Below are 20678 nucleotides of genomic sequence, written 5' to 3' on the forward strand. Positions count from 1 at the left end.
GCTTATTTAATCACTTTAATACAGCAGGCACTTTTCCTACTTATTTTTGCTGCAATGCTTTTCACAGTGTTTTATGGAGTAGAAATTTAACAAATATTTGTTTAATTGAACCAAATGTTGATGCTAACTATAATACAATATAGTGATTATGATTACATATTTACTGGAAAAAGTTCCTCTTCTTTAGGAATGAAGAAAAATATATTGGCACTATTAAAATAACAATACTAACAGACAGACAAGCCCTAAATGAGTACATAAGATTTGACCCTGAAGAACATGATGTAATTACACCATTCAGTATTCATTAGGTAAGTAATTCCTATGGAAATTCTACCAAAATTTCAGCACTAATAAAACTGGAAAGAAAGACAAATCTCACCTGATCCTCTTTTGCTCTGTCAGGTCACCCTCACTAACCAACATCGCTGATAATAACCGAAGGGTTGAATTGGCAGATTTAGACTGGTTGTTTTTCATACCCAACAGCCACCTTACCAGAAGTTTAATTGCCTGTACCTATAAAATATTAACATGCTAAAAAAAGAGAGCAACTTAAAATTCCAATTAAAGGGAAAATTAATTTATATTAATTAATGAGATTATTCATCTCCATCAGCAGACATTTCATTAAATAAATCTATGGGATAATAACAGTAACAATAAGAACTAATACTTACTCTGTGCTTAACCAGTGTCAGATACTTTTCTTAGAGCTGTACATGTATTAACTTACTTAATCTCTCAAAAAACTCTTATGAGGAAGATTTTTTTCCCAACAGATAAGGCAATTGAGACACATTATTATGATAGATAACTTGCTCAAAAGTCTGGTTCCAGAATTTAGGCTTATCCAGAACTTAGACGTTTGTCCAAGATTTTGAAACTATTTGAAAACATATACTTTAAAAACAATTTGAACTATACAGGCCAGGCGTGGTGACTCACGCCTATAATCCCAGCACTTTGGGAGGCCAAGGCAGGCATTTGAGACCAGCCTAGCCAACATGTTGAAACACTGTATATACTAAAAAATCCTGTCTATACTTTAAAAAAAAAAAAAAAAATTAGCCAGGCATGGTGGCATATGCCTGTAGTCCCAGCTACTCAGGAGGCTGAGGCATGAGAATGGCTTGAACCTGGGAGGCAGAGGTTGCAGTGAGCTGAGATTGTGCCACTGCACTCCAGCCTGGGTAACAGAGCACTCTGTTTCATAAAAAACAAAACAAAACAAAACAAACAAACAAAAAAACTGTACTGATTGTAGTGACTGAAAATAACTTTGGAGTTTCATAGTTTTGTGGTATTGAAAAACTACTTTGAAGAAACCATCAAGTCTGATTCAGTCTCATTTAACATTCTGATCCAAAAAAAAAAAGGAACTGCTATAATTATTGGTAGTCATAATTACTTAGAAATGTCTAGTCAAAAGATTGTTACCAATATACGTGAAAGAGCCAGCCGAAAAATCAAGGTATTATTTATTTATTGACAGCCTGGAAAAATGAATTGATAGAATATATGATGACTATGAAGCAACACAAAGTGAAACAGATTATCAAAGAAGATGATACAATCTTATTTTAAATCCCAAATCCCCCACTTTTAAACTGAGCTTTACATTTATTAAATCCCCAAATTTAGTAACAATCATCTGTCTGCTCTGTCGCCCAGGCTGGAGTGTACTGGCATGATCACAACTCACTGTAGCCTTGACCTCCTGGGCTCAAGCGATCCTTCTGCCTCAGCTTTCTCCTTGCGTAGGTGGAACTATAGGCATGCACCACCACACCCGGCCAAATTATTATTATTATTATATTATTATTATTATTATTATTATTATTATTATTTGAGACCGAGTTTCACTGTCGCCCAGGCTGGAGGGCAGTGGCGCAACTTTGACTCACTGCAGCCTCTACCTCCCAGGTTCAAGCGATTGTCCTGCCTCAGCCTCCGAAGTAGCTGGAATTATAGACGTGCAACAACACGCCTGGCTAGTTTTTGTATTTTTAGTAGACAAGGGGTTTCACCATGTTGGCCAGACTGGTCTTGAACTGATCTCAAGCTATCTGCCCGCCTCAGCTTCCCAAAGTGCTGGGATTACAGGCATGAGCCACCATACCTAGTCCAACTAAATTATTTTTAATATTTTGTAGAGACATGGCTTACTATGCTGCCCAGGTTGGTCTTGAACTCCTAGGCTCAAGCGATCCTTATGCCTCTGCCTCCCAAAGTGCTGGGATTATAGGTGTGAAAAAAAACCCAAAGTGTTATTTATTGTATTTATTGACAACCAGGAAAAATGAATTGATAGAATATATGATGACTATGAAGCAACACAAAGTGAAACAGATTATCAAAGATGATACAATCTTATTTTAAATCCCAAATCTGCCACAGTGACCAGCTTGACAATTATCTATCTTTGCCAAGTTAATATTCATATGCTTGTAGATAGTGGTGGTGAGGCTGGATTTAAGATGCCTCTGAAGGCCGGGCGCAGTGGCTCAAGCCTGTAATTCCAGCACTTTGGGAGGCCGAGACGGGCGGATCACAAGGTCAGGAGATCGAGACCATCCTGGCTAATACGGTGAAACCCCGTCTCTACTAAAGAATACAAAAAACTAGCCGGGCGACGAGGCGGGCGCCTGTAGTCCCAGCTACTTGGGAGGCGGAGGCAGGAGAATGGCGTGAACCTGGGAGGCGGATGGCGTGAACCTGGGAGGCGGAGCTTGCAGTGAGCTGAGATCCGGCCACCACACTCCAGCCTGGGCGACAGAGCCAGACTCCGTCTCGAGAAAAAAAAAAAAAAAAAAAAAAAAAGATGCCTCTGAGCACCGTCATTCTATAAACAACCTCTCTAAAAAACAGCCTCACTGAGATTGCTTTAGCAGGCAGAAGACACTGACATATAATAAACAATGACAACTACAATGTCTTCAAGAAATAATTTTTTTTTTTTTTTTTTTGAGGAGTCTCGCTCTGTCACCCAGGCTGGAGTGCAGTGGCCAGATCTCAGCTCACTGCAAACTCCGCCTCCCGGGTTTACGCCATTCTCCTGCCTCAGCCTCCCGAGTAGCTGGGACTACAGGCGCCCGCCACCTCGCCCGGCTATTTTTTTTTTTTTTTTTTTTTTTTTTTTTTGAGACGGAGTCTCGCTCTGTCTCCCGGGCTGAGTGCAGTGGCCGGATCTCAGCTCACTGCAAGCTCCGCCTCCCGGGTTTACGCCATTCTCCTGCCTCAGCCTCCCGAGTAGCTGGGACTACAGGCGCCCGCCACCTCGCCCGGCTAGTTTTTTGTATTTTTTAGTAGAGACGGGGTTTCACCGGGTTAGCCAGGATGGTCTTGATCTCCTGACCTCGTGATCCGCCCGTCTCGGCCTCCCAAAGTGCTGGGATTACAGGCTTGAGCCACCGCGACCTGCCAAGAAATAATTTTTTGCAAAGAATTTAAAAATAAATTTTAAAATAAAGCACCTCCTTAAGAAAAGCTTGTTGAATAAAAAAGGCTCTCAGCTAGGCACGATGGCTCAAGCTCATGGGGGTTGAAGTGGGAGGATCAGCTGAGCCCAGGAGTTCAAGACCAAACTGAGCAACACAACAAGATCCCATCTCTGTTTATTAAATGTTTAAAAGGTGAGGAAGATACTTTGGGAGGCTGAGATGGGCGGATCACGAGGTCAGGACATCGAGACCACCCTGGCTAACACGGTGAAACCTCGTCTCTACTAAAAAAATATAAAAATTAGCCGGGCGCAGTGGCAGGCACCTGTAGTCCCAGCTATACGGGAGGCTGAGGCAGGAGAATGGCTTGAACCTGGGAGGCGGAGCTTGCAGTGAGTGGAGATCGCTCCACTGCACTCCAGCCTGGGCAACAGAGCGAGACTCCATCAAAAAAAAAAAAAAAAAAAAAAAGTGAGGAAGATAACTACGAATATTCCTTTTTTAAACATGAAGATTATCAAGGCCTAAACAAATTTACCTTTGCTAGTACTTCAGGGGAAACCTCTTCATCTGGAGACCACAGTTTTCCATTCTTTTCACCTGTTGACTATAGACAATTGAATAAATTTAGCTATTAGCATGAAGAAAAAAATTTAACTTTTTGCTGATTAAGTTTTTCATGTTGATCAACACAGCCTCTGAGAAACCGATGGGAACATCACCAACCAGAGCTTGTAAAAGGACAAAGTTAGAAGACTCATACTTCTCAGTTTTTAAACTTACTATAAAACCTACAGTAATCAAAACAGTGTGGCTGGTACTGGCAAGGACAGACATACAGCTCAATGGAATAAAGAACCCAGAAAATCCTTGCATATATGGTAATTCCTTTTTGACAAGGGTGCCAAGACCACCTTTAGGGAAAGAACAGTCTCTTCAACAAACGGTGCTAGAAAAACTGGATATTCAGCCAGGTGCAGAGGGTCAGTGCCTGTAATCCCAGCACTATATGGGGGGCTGAGGCAGGTGGATCACTTGAGGTCAGGAGTTTGAGACCAGCCTGCCCAACATGGCAAAACCCCGCCTCCACTAAAAATACAAAAAATTAGCTGGGCATGGTGGTGCATGCCTTTAGTCTCAGCTATCCAGGAGGCTGAGGTTGGAGAACTGCTTGAACCTAAGAGACAGAGGTTGCAGTGAGCTGAGATTGCACCACCTCACTCCAGACTGGGCTGCAGAGTGAGACTCCGTCTCAAAAACACAAAAACAAAACAAAAAAAACCCTGGATATCCACAAGAAACAAACACACAAACAAAAAACGAAACTAGATTGTTAATATATATAAGAATTAACTCAGAATGAATCAAATATCTCAATTTAATAGCTAAAACCATAAAACTCTGAAAAGATGACATAGGGAGAAATCTTCATGATCTTGGATCTGGTAAATATTTGACAACGGTTTAATACACAGAAAATGTAAACAACTCTTAAAACTCAACAAGAAGCAACCCAACTAAAAGAGGGTGAAGGCAGCATGGGCAACATGGCGAAACCCTGTCTCCATAAAAAAATACAGAAATTAGCCAGGCATGGTGGCATGTGCTGGTAGACCCAGCTTCTCAGGAGGCTGAGGCAGGAGGTATTGCTTGAGCCTGCGAGGCAGAGGTTGCGGTGAGCCAAGGTTGCACTAGTGCACTCCAGCCTGGGTGACAGAGTGAGACCATGTCTCAAAAACAAAACAAAACAAAAAAAAAGAAGAGTGGGGTAGGTGAAGGAATTTAATAGCTCTCCAAAGAAGATATACAGGGCAGTCAATAAGCACAGAAAAAATATCCTTGACATCATTATTTATTAGGAAAATGCAAATCAAAACCACAATGAGATACCACTTCTTATGCACTACTATGGCTATTGCTTTTTTTTTTTTTTTTTTTTTTTTGAGATGGAGCCTTGCTCTGTCGCCCAGGCTGGAGTGCAGTGGCACGATCTAGGCTCACTGCAAGCTCTGCCTCCCGATTTACGCCATTCTCCTGCCTCAGCCTCCCGAGTAGCTTGGACTACAGGCACCCACCACCACGCTCAGCTAATTTTTTGTATTTTTAGTAGAGATGGGGTTTCACCATGTTACTGAGGATGGCCTTGATCTCCTAACCTCTTAATCCTCCCGCCTCGGCCTCCCAAAGTGCTGGGATTACAGGTGTGAGCCACTGCGCCCGGCCGGCTATTGCTTTTTTAAAAAGGAAAATAAAAAAAAAAAAAAAAAGGAAAATGCCATGTAACCCAACAATGTTATTCCTAGATACATACCCAAGAAATGGGAGAACAGGAACATAAACGTTTACATTGGCATTATTCACAATAGCCAACACGTAGAAGCAACCCAAGTATCCATCAATCGACAAACAAAATGTGGGATATATACAAACAAAAATATACATATAATAGAACACTATTTAGCCACAAAAGGAACAACACTCTGATACATATTACAACATGGAAGAGCCCTGAGGACATGCTAAGTGAAATACAACAGACATAAAAGGACAAATATCATATAAGAGATACCTAGAACAGGTAGTCATAGAGTCAGAAGGTAGAACAGAGGGCAATGGAGAGTTGTTGCTTAATGGGTACAGAGTTTGTTTGGGGTGATGAAAAAATTCTGGAGCTGGATGGGATGGTGATGATTAGATAACAATGTGGCTATTATGTTAACACTTAAAAATGGCAAATTTGATATTATGTATAGTTTATTACAACAAAAAAGACTATCTGAAAACACAATCTATCAACAATCATCATTTAAGAGGTATCTTAAATTTCACATTTGTTGACAACCACATCTACCAAAAGTAAAAACAGCAGCAAGGATATGTGGTGTGGGAAATGAGACTTAGGCCATGTTCTTCTCTTCTTGTCTGCTGCATTCAAAAGTGGGAGGTGGTACAAATACAGAAAGTACACTAGCTGGTGTCTTTAAGTTCCTTATATTGAGGCCTCAAGACCACCGAACCATGTGAGAGTTAGTAACTTTGGATAAGTTGGATTTGTGACAAACTAGCACTTAATTGAAAGTTATCCATAATGATCCAGCATATCTGTGTCTTTATTCAGTAACAACAGATTTAATTCAGATCCATTTGGTAAAGCAGTGATTCTATTATTTATTTTTTTGAGACAGTCTTGCTCTCGTTGCCTAGACTGGAGTGCAATGGTGCAATCTTGGTCCACTGCAACCTCTGCCTCCTGGGTTCAAGTGATTCTCCTGCCTCAGCCTCCTGAATAGCTGGGATTACAGGAACTCGCCATCACGCCCGGCTACTTTTTTTGTATTTTTAGTAAAGACGGGGTTTCACCATGTTGGCCAGGCTGGTCTTGAAGTCCTGACCTCAGGTGATCCACCCGCCTCAGCCTCCCAAAGTGCTGGGATTACAGGCGTGACCCACCACGCCCTGCCAGTAGTGATTCTTAATTAAGGTGTGTTTCCGAAATCATTTGGGGAGTCTTTTCAATCTATACATTTCAACCTAGACAGAGGTAATAAATCAGAGCACACAGACATCAATAAATCTAGTGCCAAAAGTACAGTGTATTATCTTAAAAATTAGTCAAATTCAAGTCCACTTACTTTTTTTTTTTTTTTTTTTGGAGATAAGAGTTTCCCTCTTGTTGCCCAGGCTGGAGTGCAACTGTGCAATCTTGGCTCACTGCAACCTCTGCCTCCTGGGTTCAAGTGATTCTCCTGCCTCAGCCTCCTGAGTAGCTAGGATTACAGGCGCCCATTACCACGCCTGGCTAATCCACTTAGATTTCTAACAATGTCTGATAAAACAAATTTTAACCCGGCATGGTGGCTCATACCTGTAATCCCAGCACTTTGGGAGGCCAAGGCGGACAGATCACCTGAGGTCAGGAGTTCAGTAAAAGCCTGGCCAACAAGGTGAAACCCCGTCTCTACTTAAAATGCAAATATTAGTCAGGCGTGGTGGCAGGCACCTGTAATCCCAGCTACTTGGGAGGCTGAGGAATGAGAGGAGGCCAAGGTTGCAGCGAGCCACTGCATTCCAGCCTAGGGTACAGAGCGAGACTCTGTCTTCAAAACAAAAAACAAAAATAACCCAATTCTAACATTCCAGAAAATGATAAACTGTCTTTTGAGGGTCAGGAAAATAGCTTTTACTTATATTTATCTTTCATGATTCACCAATCCCATGTTCTAATTTTTGTTTCTTAAGTGTGAAATTCTAGTAGTAATAGCTACCATGAAATAAGGAAGTAGTTTGGAATTTAAATAATAAATAAGTAGAACCAATATAGAATAATTTAAAAGAAAAAGAGAATTACATAGAAACAGAAGTGTTTCTGCGATGAAGATGTAAACAGTCTTAATCTCATGATTCTCAATTTAATTAAATGAGAAACTTACCCTGTCATTCATTAGCAGATCTTTCACAATAAAATTTGCTACTACAGATTTCATTGGGGAAGCAAACTGATCTGGTGCTAACATAGAAATGTGGCCCAATGAAACTAATGGAGTTATAAGTTGTTCTGGCACATCAGCATTCAGACTCCTACTGAGTGGCTATAAAAATAAAACAGACAAAATTACCAATGTGTTTGATAAATATCTAGACACTCTACTGAAATAGTACATTTTCCTGAGTCCTCCTGAATTTATCATGCCCAAACCAATCTTCTCTAATATGATCATAACTAACTTCAACCTAAGACACCTGGTACTTAATTCACCTACTAAAATTTGGCAAGATTGAAAGAATGTAGAAAAAACATAAAAAATAAAACTCAAAAGAAGTTAAAAAATTTTTTTGCTTCATGAAATCAGCATTATTTTTGACTAATTTACAACAATGGATTTGCTATATTGGTGGATTTCTTATCCTGTGGGAATATTTTAAATGACCTTAAATCATACAAAATAAGAGTTCACTGGGTTTTGGTCACACTACCTCCGATTTATGATAATAGGAATACATTTCTAATAGTAAAATAAGGCCAGTCATTGTAAGTAAAGAAAGGGAAACAGGATTGTCAGGTGGGGTTCTTAGGTTCTTAAAACTGGATTGTTCAAAATTATCTACTAATACTTTCTGAGGATAAATGCACCACTGAACCAATAAGGCTAAAATTAAGTAAAATGTTCTAACATAAACACGTAAGGCCAGGTGTGCTGGCTCATGTGTGTAATCCTTGCACTTTGAAAGCATGAAGTGGGTGGATTGCTTCAGTCCAGGAGTTTGAGACCAGGCTGGGCAACATGGCAAAACCCCATCTCTATAAAAAATCCAAAAATAGCTGGGCATGGTGGCAGTGCCTGTACTCTCAGCTACTTGGGAGGCTGAGGCAGGAGGAATGCTTGAAACTAGGAGTTCGGGGCTGCAGTGAGCAGAGATTGCATCACTGTACTCCAGCACTGGTGAGAAAGTGAAATCTTATCTCAAAAACAAACTAAAAAACAAACAAAAACGACAAAACCCTTCAATATGAGGTATTTGAACATATAATCTGATCCACAGACCGGGAATGCAGTACCATATAAAATAGACAGAATCCTTGCTCACAAGGAATTTATATTCTAGGGTAGGACTTCATATAAACAGCTTTAAAAAATCTAGCTTCCATCTTCATCAAACTATAGAGCTTAAAAAATAAAGACCAATATAAACACAACCTATATATTAGATATACCTCAAAAATCTGTGCAAGCTGGACTTCTTTATTTGTGAATATGGCGTGTATACAGTGCACAGCCTGTTTTGCTTGGTGTGGAGTGCCCCTCTTTGCTTTTTGATGTAAAATGGGAATTAAGGTCCTGCAAAAAATAATATAGTTTTTTTTTTTTTTCTTAAACCCATAAACCAACAATTATTCCTTTGGTTGACTTCCACGTCCCCTATATGGATGGATGCTGGTAGAGAAGGCTCTCTTAAAAATTATCTGATCTAAAGAAACTTGTAAAAAAGCTCCCTCTCTGCCCCCAAGTATAAACCAAGAAATACAATGCCTCAAGAAAAAGCCTACTTCAGGAGACAATTTTCATTTTAAAGCTACCTGACAAATATGCAAAATAACAAGTAACCCTTAATTCATAATCTAAAGCTTATCCCATGACATATTTTTATATTTACCTTCTAAGTAGGAGATTGCTAATTTTTCAATTCCCTTTTATAATCCCCTTATTTCAAAGTAGCTACGGAAAGAGAGTGGCAAAAGGCCAAGTTGTATTAAGCAGCTGAAATAATACTAGTGAAAGAAAGTATGCAAAGATACAGCTACATATATATCACTAGGATGGCAATATAAATATCTAACTATTATGTGCCAGGCACCATTCTAGGTATTTCCGCATGTATTAATTCAACTAATGTTCACATCCACCCAAAGACGACTATTATAATCATTACACAGATGAGAAAATTAAAGCACAAAGATGTTATTTAAGCCTCCTAAGATGACAAAGTTAGGAAACTGGGAGTTGAGATTTGAAAATTAGCACCTCTTTCAAAATCCATACACTTACCCTCTACACTGACAATGAAAAGTAAACTAAAACAGTCTTCGTTTAGGACGAGATGGAAAAACATATAACATTCTCCAAAAATTAAATGTTGATGACATGAAAAAACATTAGGTAGAATGAAGAAAACAGTGTGCATATATGAACTTATAAAAAATAGACAAACACATCTAATAGATGAACATTCGTAGAAAGTATACATATCAAATGTTAATGGTGACTATTTCGTTACATTTTTTCTAGTTTCAGTTTGCTACAATGAACATTAAGTATTTTTATAATCAGAAGAAAATTGATAAAGCGAAACAAGTATTTAAGGAAAGATATTTGTCATATATTTAATGTTATTAGAGAAGAGCCTGTTCCATAGATTACAAAGTTAGTGGTATCAAATGCAAGGGTGACAATGCCCTCTTATGATAATGGGAAGCTAGATATGAAAAGCTATACTGCAGGCTCCAGGCCATGTACCTTAACCAAAAATGGGAACATATGCTAGCTGGTATAAGTCTGATGTGACATTTACAAATATGCCTGAAGTCTGTCTCTGCAGGCTTTGGAATTATGAGATAGGGATGTCCATGCCCAAACAGACTTCCGTGACTGAGTCTTGACCACACTTCTACATGGAAGATGTCTTTCCTCTCTCCTATCTGTTTAGTCTTTCACCATTCCATTTACCAGACTATGATCTCTTATAAAATAACACTGGTGAATGACAAAGGAAGACAGTTTCAACCAAACTGTTGTTAAGTGTATTATTATTATTAGACAAATAAAATAATACAGAAAGTCAACTTTAAACTTTCTTCTTGGCCGGGCGCGGTGGCTCAAGCCTGTAATCCCAGCACTTTGGGAGGCCGAGGCGGGTGGATCACGAAGTCAGGAGATCGAGACCCTCCTGGCTAACACGGTGAAACCCGTCTCTACTAAAAATACAAAAAACTAGCCGGGCGCGGTGGCAGGCACCTGTAGTCCCAGCTACTCGGAGGCTGAGGCGGGAGAATGGCGGGAACCTGGGAGGCGGAGCTTGCAGTGAGCCGAGATCTTGCCACCGCACTCCAGCCTGGGCGACACAGCGAGACTCCATCTCAAAAAAAAAAAAAAACTTTCTTTTTGTTTTTTTATAGAGCAGTATAATCCAGTGATGCCATCAGAGATGTTATTGAGGTCTTTAGTGTTGTGCTTTTCTTCTTTCCAGTGATTATCTCCTTTCTCCTCCATTAGTCTTATGAATGAGGTATTTTATTCCTCACGTCCAAAGTTACCTCTTCTACCTATACCCATTTTCAATTGCTTCCTTTAGGGTAGAATTTCTCTAAGAATAGATCCTTTGCCTTAAAAAAATGTATAGGATTTCCTCCCTTGAAAAACTTATCAAAATCTATCCTACTGTGTCAATGATCTTTTTTTAATAATGTATACATATAAAGTTTATTATTTCTAGTCTACAAACTCCTCGAGGGCAGGGACTGATTGTGGTAACTTTTTTTATTAGCCAGACAATGCTGAGAATGAAGAGAATGTACAATGAACACTGAATTTTTCACAAGTTAAACTATAAGCTCACAAATTTAATAAAAACTTCAGGAGACTGCTTGTTCTATGATTACCACAAGAGGAAAATGGTATGTAGTTCAATATACCTTGAACTACTTGCAAATACATATGATTCAACAGCCATTTGCAACGTATTTTTTCCTCCAGAAGATGTCTTCTGCATATTTTAAGTCTAAATATAACATCTCAACACAAGTTTCACCTTAACATTTTTAAGATGCCAAAGTGAACTATTGGCCCCATTTTTTGGTAGGATAGCAGTGTGACAGTTATTGAATTTACAACACATTTACAGAAAAAAGATGAATATACATGGATTAGAAAGATATTAATCATAAAACACTAAATTCTGTGATAACCTTTGATTCTTAATATCTTAAAATAATTTTGTTATAAACAAACATGTAGTTTCAGTTTACTCTGCTGCCTACATTCTAATGGTGGGAGAGGGGTGTAAGGCAAGGGAAAGACAAAACAGAGGAGGACACAGAAAAGTAGCTTTTAAATCAAAATTGTCTTTCCTCCCTCCTATCTTCTTATACAAAAGGAAAACAATGATTTTATGGTTCCCACACTTAGAAACTTTTGTATTTACCATGGGAGAAAAAATGTACTCACGATCGTATCTGGGGAAGGTCTGTTTCTATTTTGTGACCTGTATTTCTAAAAATTTGAATAGCAGCTTCTGCCACCTTGTCATCTTCCATTCTTAGGCACTGTAACAAGGACTCATATGTCTCTGCAGAGTGGAACGAGGTAGGATGTGTGAAAGACAGAACCTGAAAAAATAGATACAGCTTTAGAAGTACAGACAATTGTTTTAATCCATTAAAAAAGAAATACTTCCCGCAATAAATAAATAAATAAATAAATTCTGGGGGTAAATATGCTAGCTACACAGAATAGAGATACATCTCCTAGCCACCCTTGCAGTTAGTTATGGCTAATTAGACATTATCAGAAATACTGTGTGGTGTGGTAGCTCCCAGTTATCCCTTCACACAACTGACAGACAGCCTTTGTCCTATTTTCTTCTTCACCTCTTAGTCTACTCTGCTACTTAGAACACAAAACTCCTTTTTTATGGAATGTGATTTACAATATTAATAACTACTATCAGTTTATAAATATATTGTATGTAGATGAAGGAATGCTTACTTGAAATAAAACCTCCATACGTAATGACTCAATCTTTGTGTAATGTAAACAAAATGCTAACTCAGAGCTTTCTTTGACTGGCAAAAAGATAATCTATGAGAAATTTTTTTTTCTTTTTTTTTTGCAACAGGATTTCACTCTGTCACCTAGGCTAGAGTGCGGTGGAACGTCACAGCTCACTGTGGTCTCAATCTCCCACCTCGGCCTCCTGAGCTGAGACTACAGGTGCACCAGCCCAGCTAAAAAAATTTTTTTTTTTTTTTTTTGAGACAGAGTCTTGCTCTGTCGCCCAGGCTAGAGTGCAGTGGCCGGATCTCGGCTCACTGCAAGCCCTGCCTCCTGGTTTCACGCCCTTCTCCTGCCTCAGCCTCCTGAGTAGATGGGACTACAGGCGCCCGCCACCACGCCCGGCTAATTTTTTGTATTTTTAATAGAGACGGGGTTTCACCGTGTTTGCCAGGATGGTCTCGATCTCCTGACCCCGTGATCTGCCCGCCTCAGCCTCCCAAAGTGCTGGGATTACAGGCGTGAGCCACTGCGCCCGGCGGTTTTTTTTTTTTTTGTAGAGATGAGGTCTAGCTATGTTGCCCAGGCTGGTCTCCAACTCCTGTGCTCAAGAGATCCTCCTGCCTCGGCTGGGATTACAGGCATAAACCACTGTACCAAGCCAAGAAAATATTTCAAGTGAAATCACTCATCATAATTATCAACAAAGAAGCCACTACTGTGAACTTTTAATTATGGTTACAATATATAATTATTCCCTTATTATGACATGAGCACGAGCCTGTTCTTAAATAATTTTTAGCAAGTTAGATACACGTCTAAAGAGTTAACCTTCCATAAAGTAGAAACAATTCAGTTAGTGTAGTATCAACATTAGGGATGCAAATAGAGAAGCAGGGAGAAAGGGGAATGAGCAGGTGGTCTTCATTAATTTTTCAATAAGCACTTATTTAATGGTCATTAAGTGCTACTGTCTCATTTGGCAAGGTTTGTAGTGATAATATTTACTTATGTGGTTTTAATTATTTATAGAAAACTGGAGAATTAAATTAGAAAAATGTAATAAAAACCAATCTATTAAAAAATGTTACCTTAAAGGTGGTTTCACTTTTAAGAGAACTTAAAAATACAACTCAATTACTAAAAACATAATTAAAATCTTATTCACAAGGCATCATATCAATTCTATCAATGAAAATTTTTTTTTCTTTTGAGACAGTGTCTCACTCTGATGCCAAGCTGGAGTGCAGTGGCACGATCTCGGCACACTGCAACCTCCATCTCCCGGGTTCAAGCGATTTTCCTGCCTCAGCCTCCGAAGTAGCTGTGACTACAGGCTTGTGCCACCATGTCCAGCTAATTTTTGTACTTTTAGTAGAGACAGGGTTTCCCCATGTTGGCCAGGATGGTCTTGACGTTGTGATCTGTCCGCCTCGGCCTCCCAAAGTGCTGGGATTACAGGCATTGAGCCCAGCTCAATGAAACTACATTTAAGAACCTCGGAATAGGCCGGGCGCGGTGGCTCAAGCCTGTAATCCCAGCACTTTGGGAGGCCGAGACGGGCGGATCACGAGGTCAGGAGATCGAGACCATCCTGGCTAACATGGTGAAACCCCGTCTCTACTAAAATACAAAAAAAAAAAAAAAAAAAAAAAAACGAGCCGGGCGAGGTGGCGGGCGCCTGTAGTCCCAGCTACTCGGGAGGCTGAGGCAGGAGAATGGCGTAAACCTGGGAGGCGCAGCTTGCAGTGAGCCGAGATCCGGCCACTGCACTCCAGCCTGGGCAACAGAGCGAGACTCCGTCTCAAAAAAAAAAAAAAAGAACCTCGGAATATGAGCCCATAATTCTTTTTCTATGTAACATCCATTGCACTGGTTTGTCTCTTCTCCTGTAAGTTACAGTGGTATCATGTCTCTTTGCTTTCAATTTCTTCCCTTCTTTTACTCAATCCAATGAAAGTTCTATCAAGGGCTGCAGCTGGTTGTGAGCCAGGTTAAAAGCTCGTGACAGTACCTTTCTTACCCAGTGGCATTCGACAATCTGGAACCAACCTTGTCTCCCATTATTCCTCAAAACACCCCTTTTTTCTAGTCATGCCAGTCTCCCAAAAAACCCACAAATATACCAAGAAATATTCCCTTTAATGATGATATTCCCTCCCCTAGATTTAGTCACATACCCTGTCCACTAAGTCTTAAGTCACACCTTGCTATTACTAAGAATAGATTGTACAGTAATCACTACCAACCATAGAAGGCATGAAAATGATAAACAGTGAAACAAATATTAATTTATAATGTAAAATAATTACATTATTATATTATAACATAAAAATATTACTTTTACATAATCTGATTTCCAACACAGGTTTTAAATCTTTCAAATAGTTTCCTATGAAATAAGCCTGACTCTTGCATATCCTGAAGGGAAGGCAAATTATGACCCCACGGAAATACATGGCAACAAAACTGTTTCAAAAATACCTTAAGAAGTTCAAGTCCTGAACGGATAGCTGTATCTGGACTTACACCCTCCTCTTCATCATCTGCTGTCCCCTCTATTGACTTATTCATCAATTTCACTAGTGCACTATAAAAAGAAGAAAATATAAATCAGTAACCACTAGAGTAGTAACTATATCCTAATCACACTGTGACAGAACATATATAGAGCCTTAAAATATTAAATTCAAAGGAGTTTCTGTGAGGGAAAAAAGTTCAACCTTGTCATCTACTTGATAACTAAACTTCTACTTAGTTTATCCCCCTAAAAACCTTAATGTATTAAGAGTAACTCTTCTAAAAAATAACAAAACTAAAATTAAATGACACAACACACTGGTAATATATTCACGTAAGTAATTTAATATTCATTTCCATATATACACAGATCATTTTCAGTTTTAAGAAAAACAATAATATAGTAGTTAAGTGGGCAATGACAACTGACTCAAAAAAATACAAATAATAAACATATACATGGACAAATGAATTAATTGCTGGTAATTTACTGAATCAGTAACTTTATTTCTATGAACTTACAGCAAAGAAGCAAGTCATCAGAAGCATCATGCTATATTTATAAAGATTCATTAATTAGAAACAATTTAATTGTCAAAAATTAAGGAATTAGTTTTTTCAAAATACCACCAGGAAATAGAATATTATCTGGTCAATAAAAATCAGATGTAGCAACATGGTGCTATTTTAAGTAAAAACAAATGTGATTTCTGGTTTTGAGATCAGTAAACTGAAGAAGATATTACCCTATTATGAGAACATTCAATTATTATTACAAATGTGCAAAACAAGATTTTGGTTAATTTTTTTTCCTTTGGTGTTATGTATATGTCAAATTATTCATTTTAAAAATGTAAGTACCAAATATGTATAGCATACAGATGAAATTCTTTTCACTTATAAAAAATTAACAAAAACTATAACTATTCATGGGGTACAGAGTGATGTTTCCAGACATATAATGCATGGTGATAAGATCAGGATAATTTGCATATCCATTATCTTAAACACTTATTTCTTTGTGTTGGGAACATTCAATATTGTCCTAGCTATCTGAAACTATGTTATTATTAACTATAGTCATCCTACTATGCTATGGAACACTAGAATTCATCCACCCATCTAGCTGTAATTTTATATCCTTTTCTGTAATTTTGTATCTCTCCCTAATCTTCCCTTCCCACTACCTTTTCCAGCCTTTTGTTTCCTGTTCTATTTTTTGCTTCTGAGAGATCTACTTTTTTTTTTAGCTTCCACCTACCAGTGAGAACATGTGGTATTTAACTTCCTGGTCCTGGCTCATTTCACTTAACATAATGTCCTCCAATGCCATCCATATTGCTGCGAATGACAGCATTTCATTCTTTCTTTATGGCCGAATAGTATTCCATTTATCTATGTACCATATTTTCTTTACCCATTCATTCCTCGGTGGACAAATCTTGGCTATTGTCAATAATGCTGCAATAATAATGGGTGTACGGATATCCCTTTGATAAACTTATTTTATTTATTTTGGATGTATACCTAGTAGTGGGATTGCTGGACCATATGGTAGTTGTATTTCTTAGTCTTTTTGAGGACCCTCCACTGTTCTCCATAATGGCTGTTTAAACTAAGTTTAGCACTTCCTTTCCTTTCTCCTCTTATATCACAACAAATATTTTAAAATTCATTATGTTCAGTTAATCTGATAACATTAAAAAAACCAAATTGGTGTATATGTGTATAAACATTAACTTAAAGTATAATACACCACACAATTCACTGAATTAAAATGTACAACTCAATGGTTTTTACTATATTCACAGGGATGTACTCCCTAATTACAGAACATCCCATCACTATCCTAAGTCAAACCCCTTACCTGTCAGCAGGAACTCATTCACCATTAGTCCCTCCAGCCCTAGGCATTTACCAATCTATTTTCTCCCCTATACACTTGCCTATTCTGAACATTTCATATTAATGAAATCATACAATTTGATAGGGTTTGGCTGTGTCCCCACTCAAATCTCACTTTTAACTGTAATAAGCCCCACATGCCAAGGGCGGGGCCAGATAATTGAACATGGGGGCAGTTTCCTCTATATTGTTCTTGTGGTACTGAATAAATCTCAGGAGATCTGATGGTTTTATAAAGGGGAGTTCCCCTGCACATACTCTCTTGCCTGTCACCATATAAGACATCCCTTTGCTCTTGGTTCATCTTCCGTCATGATTGTGAGGCCTCCCCAACCATGTGGAACTGCAAGTTCATTAAAACCTCTTTCCTTTATAAATTACCCAGTCTCGGGTATGGCTTTACCAGCAGCATGAGAACAGACTAACAAACAACTGTTATCCTTTGTGACTGACTTCTCTCAATTAGCATAATGTTCTCGACATTCATCCACACTGTAGCATGAATCAGTGTAGCATCATTTAAATAAATTTCCAAATAATATTCCAGTATATGGAATTAAGATTTTTTTTTCCCCTTGAGACAGAGTCTTGCTCTGTTGCCCAGGCTAAAGTGCAGTGGCATGATCTCGGCTCACTGCAACCTCTGCCTCCCGGGTTCAAGTGATTCTCCTGCCTCAGCCTCCTGAGTAGCTGGGATTACAGGTGCCCACCACCACACCCAGCTAATTTTTGTACCTTTAGTAGAGACGGGGTTTGGCCAAGTTGGCCAGCCTGGTCTTGAACTCCTGACCTCAGGTGACTCGCCTGCTTTGGCCTCCCGAAGTTCTGGGATTACAGACATGAGCCCCTGAGCCCAGCCAGGAAAATTTATTTATCTGTTCATCAGCTGATGGATATTTAGGTTAATTCCATTTTTTTGGGGATATTATGAATAATGTTGCTACAAACATTTATGTACAGGTTTTGCATAAACATGTTTTTATTTTTCTTGAGTATACACTTGAGTGGAACTACTAGATCATATGGTTAACTCCATGTTTAACTTTCTGAGGAACTACCAAACTGTCTTCCAAAGCAGTGTCACCATTTCATATTCCCACCAGGAATATGACAGGTTCCAGTTTTTCCACTTCCTCACCAACATGTCTGTCTTTTTACTTATAGCCATCTCAGTGGATGTGAAGTGGTATCTCTTTGTGGAGAGGGAGAGAGGGAGAGGGAGAGGGAGGGAGAGGGAGAGGGAGAGGGAGAGAGAGGGAGAGAGAGGGAGAGAGAGGGAGAGAGAGGGAGGGAGGGAGGGAGGGAGGGAGGGAGAGAGAGAGAGAGAGAGAGAGAGAAAGAGAGAAAGAGAGAAAGAGAGAGAGAGAGAGAGAGAGAGAGAGAGAGAGAGAGAGAGAGAGAGAGAGAGAGAGAGAGAGAGAAAACATTCTCACCTCCACAAAATATTGCTCTAAACCTCTTCTGTGGTCAATTCCCTACCCTCACCCTGGCAACCACTGGTTTGGTTTCTGTCGCTATAGTTTTGACTTTTCTAGAACTTCATGTATGTAGTGTCTGATATCTTCCATGTGACATAATGCTAATACTTTAGAGATTTATCCAACTTGTTGCATATAATCAGTAGTTTACTCCTTACTATTGCTGAGTATTCCATCATAATGAATATCCAATTACCCACTGATGAACTTCTGAGTATTTCTGATTTATAGCTATTACGAATACAGCTGCTGAAAGCAGTTAAACACAAGGGAATGTATGTTTTCTTTCCTCTTAGACAAATATCTAGTATTAGGATTCCTGGATGGTAATGTTGTATGTACATTTAAAGTAACAAGAAACTATTTTCCAATTCACCAACAATTAGTATGGTTAAAATCTTTAATTCTAAATATTCTAGTGAGTAAGTGGCATTTCTCATTATAATTTGAATTCTGACTGGGCGCAGTGGCTCACACCTATAATCCCAGCATTTTGGGAGGCTGAGTAGGGCAGGTCACTTGAGCCCAGACCAGCCTGGGCAACATGGCAAAACCCGTCTCTACAAAAAATACAAAAATTAGCCAGGTGTGGTGGTACACCCCTGTAGTCCCAGCTACTCAGCAGGCTGAGGTGGAAGGATTGCTTGAGCCCAGAAGGTCAAGACTGCAGTGAGCCATGATTGCATCACTGCATTCCAACCTGGGAGACAGAGCAAGACCCTGTGTCAAAATAAGTAAATAAAAATAGGCCAGGCACGTTGCCTCATGCCAATAATAACAGCACTTTGAAAAGGCTGAGGAGGGAGGATCGCTTGAGACCAGCCTGGGCAATGTAACAAAACCCCGTCTCTACCAAAAAAATAAACAACAAAAATAAAAATAAGTTAGCCAGGCGTGGTGGTGTGTGTCTGTAGTTGCAGCTACTTGAGGTAGGAGGATGGCTTGAACTCAAGAGGAGGAGGGTGCAGTGGGCTGAGATCATGCCACAGCACTCCAGTCTGGGTGACAGAGCCAGACTCTGTCTCAAAAAATAAATAAATAAATAAAATAAAATAAAATAAAATTGTAAAAATCCGATTTTGCATTTCCCAAATGAGTATTAATACTAACTGTCCTTTCTTGTGCTTATTTACCATCTTATCTAGTATCTGTTCAAATTTGTCCATTTTAAAACAAAGTCATTTGTCTTATTGAGTAGTCAGAGTTCCTTATATAGCCTGGATATAATACTTTACCAAATACATACTTTTCAAGTATTTTCTCCTAGTCTGTGGCTATTATGTGCCCTCTAAGAAATCTTTGCCTACCCTATATGTTTTCTGGAAATTCTAGCTCTGACATTGTATTTTAAAGATTTATTCAATTTGAGAAAATTATTCCAGATTGAGCTTTTTATTAAGAAATCCTAGTAAACATTGCTTGAATTTAACAAAATTTCAAGTGTGTTTCAAAAAAATTCATAAATACGTGAATACCTATGATAGGGTCCATGCATACGATTATTTAATAAGTATTTATTAACTACCTGTCACGTGCCAAGTCTTGAGGTCTCCCTGAGAAATACAGCATGAAATGAGAGACATAATCTCTGCTATCATTGTAATGCTGGTAATCACCTATAAGTGAAAGACCAAAGTCTTCAAACCAGGTTTACTGTCCTTCCTCTTATATTTTTTCTCTTTTGTAAATTAGATAAATAATATATACTTCACAGGGCTATATCAAGATGCAAAAGATGATCACCAATCCAACTGCCTCTTCAAAACTGCTAGGGAAGTCTACGCTATACAACCACTGTTACAAATCTTCACCATTCCAACCGAAGTCTAAATACTCCCACTGAACAACTTCATCTTGAACAGAAGGGAGAGTAGTAATGGAAGCCTTGAGTGAAAACTCTTCTAATTTTCCATAACCTCCTCTAACTTGTGTGTATTATTTTGTCCTGTCATAGGCTGAGATGTCCTTCTTTCCACTCTGCTTCCTTAGGAATGCTGCTCCCTCACACCTATACTTCCCTTCCCTTATCTGAAATCTGTCTTCAAATAGCACCTTTAAAAAAAAAA

At 38.9% G+C, this 20678-nt stretch overlaps 1 protein-coding gene across 2 annotated transcripts in view; it reads right to left on the reverse strand.

Annotated features, from left to right (window-relative positions):
- PDS5A (PDS5 cohesin associated factor A) overlaps positions 1 to 20678 on the reverse strand; it is a 171977-nt gene that overhangs the window by 48272 nt on the left and 103027 nt on the right. For both annotated transcript variants that reach the window (XM_010384559.2, XM_010384566.2), the window contains exons 18-23: positions 15194 to 15299; positions 12164 to 12324; positions 9157 to 9280; positions 7874 to 8032; positions 3982 to 4050; positions 383 to 519 (exon numbers count right to left, since the gene is read on the reverse strand). In XM_010384559.2, the coding sequence (XP_010382861.1) occupies positions 383 to 519; positions 3982 to 4050; positions 7874 to 8032; positions 9157 to 9280; positions 12164 to 12324; positions 15194 to 15299 (756 nt within the window). The remainder of the gene's footprint in view (positions 1 to 382; positions 520 to 3981; positions 4051 to 7873; positions 8033 to 9156; positions 9281 to 12163; positions 12325 to 15193; positions 15300 to 20678) is intronic.

This window comes from Rhinopithecus roxellana, chromosome 2, assembly GCF_007565055.1.
Source record: "Rhinopithecus roxellana isolate Shanxi Qingling chromosome 2, ASM756505v1, whole genome shotgun sequence".
In the NCBI taxonomy this organism is placed as follows: domain Eukaryota; kingdom Metazoa; phylum Chordata; class Mammalia; order Primates; family Cercopithecidae; genus Rhinopithecus; species Rhinopithecus roxellana.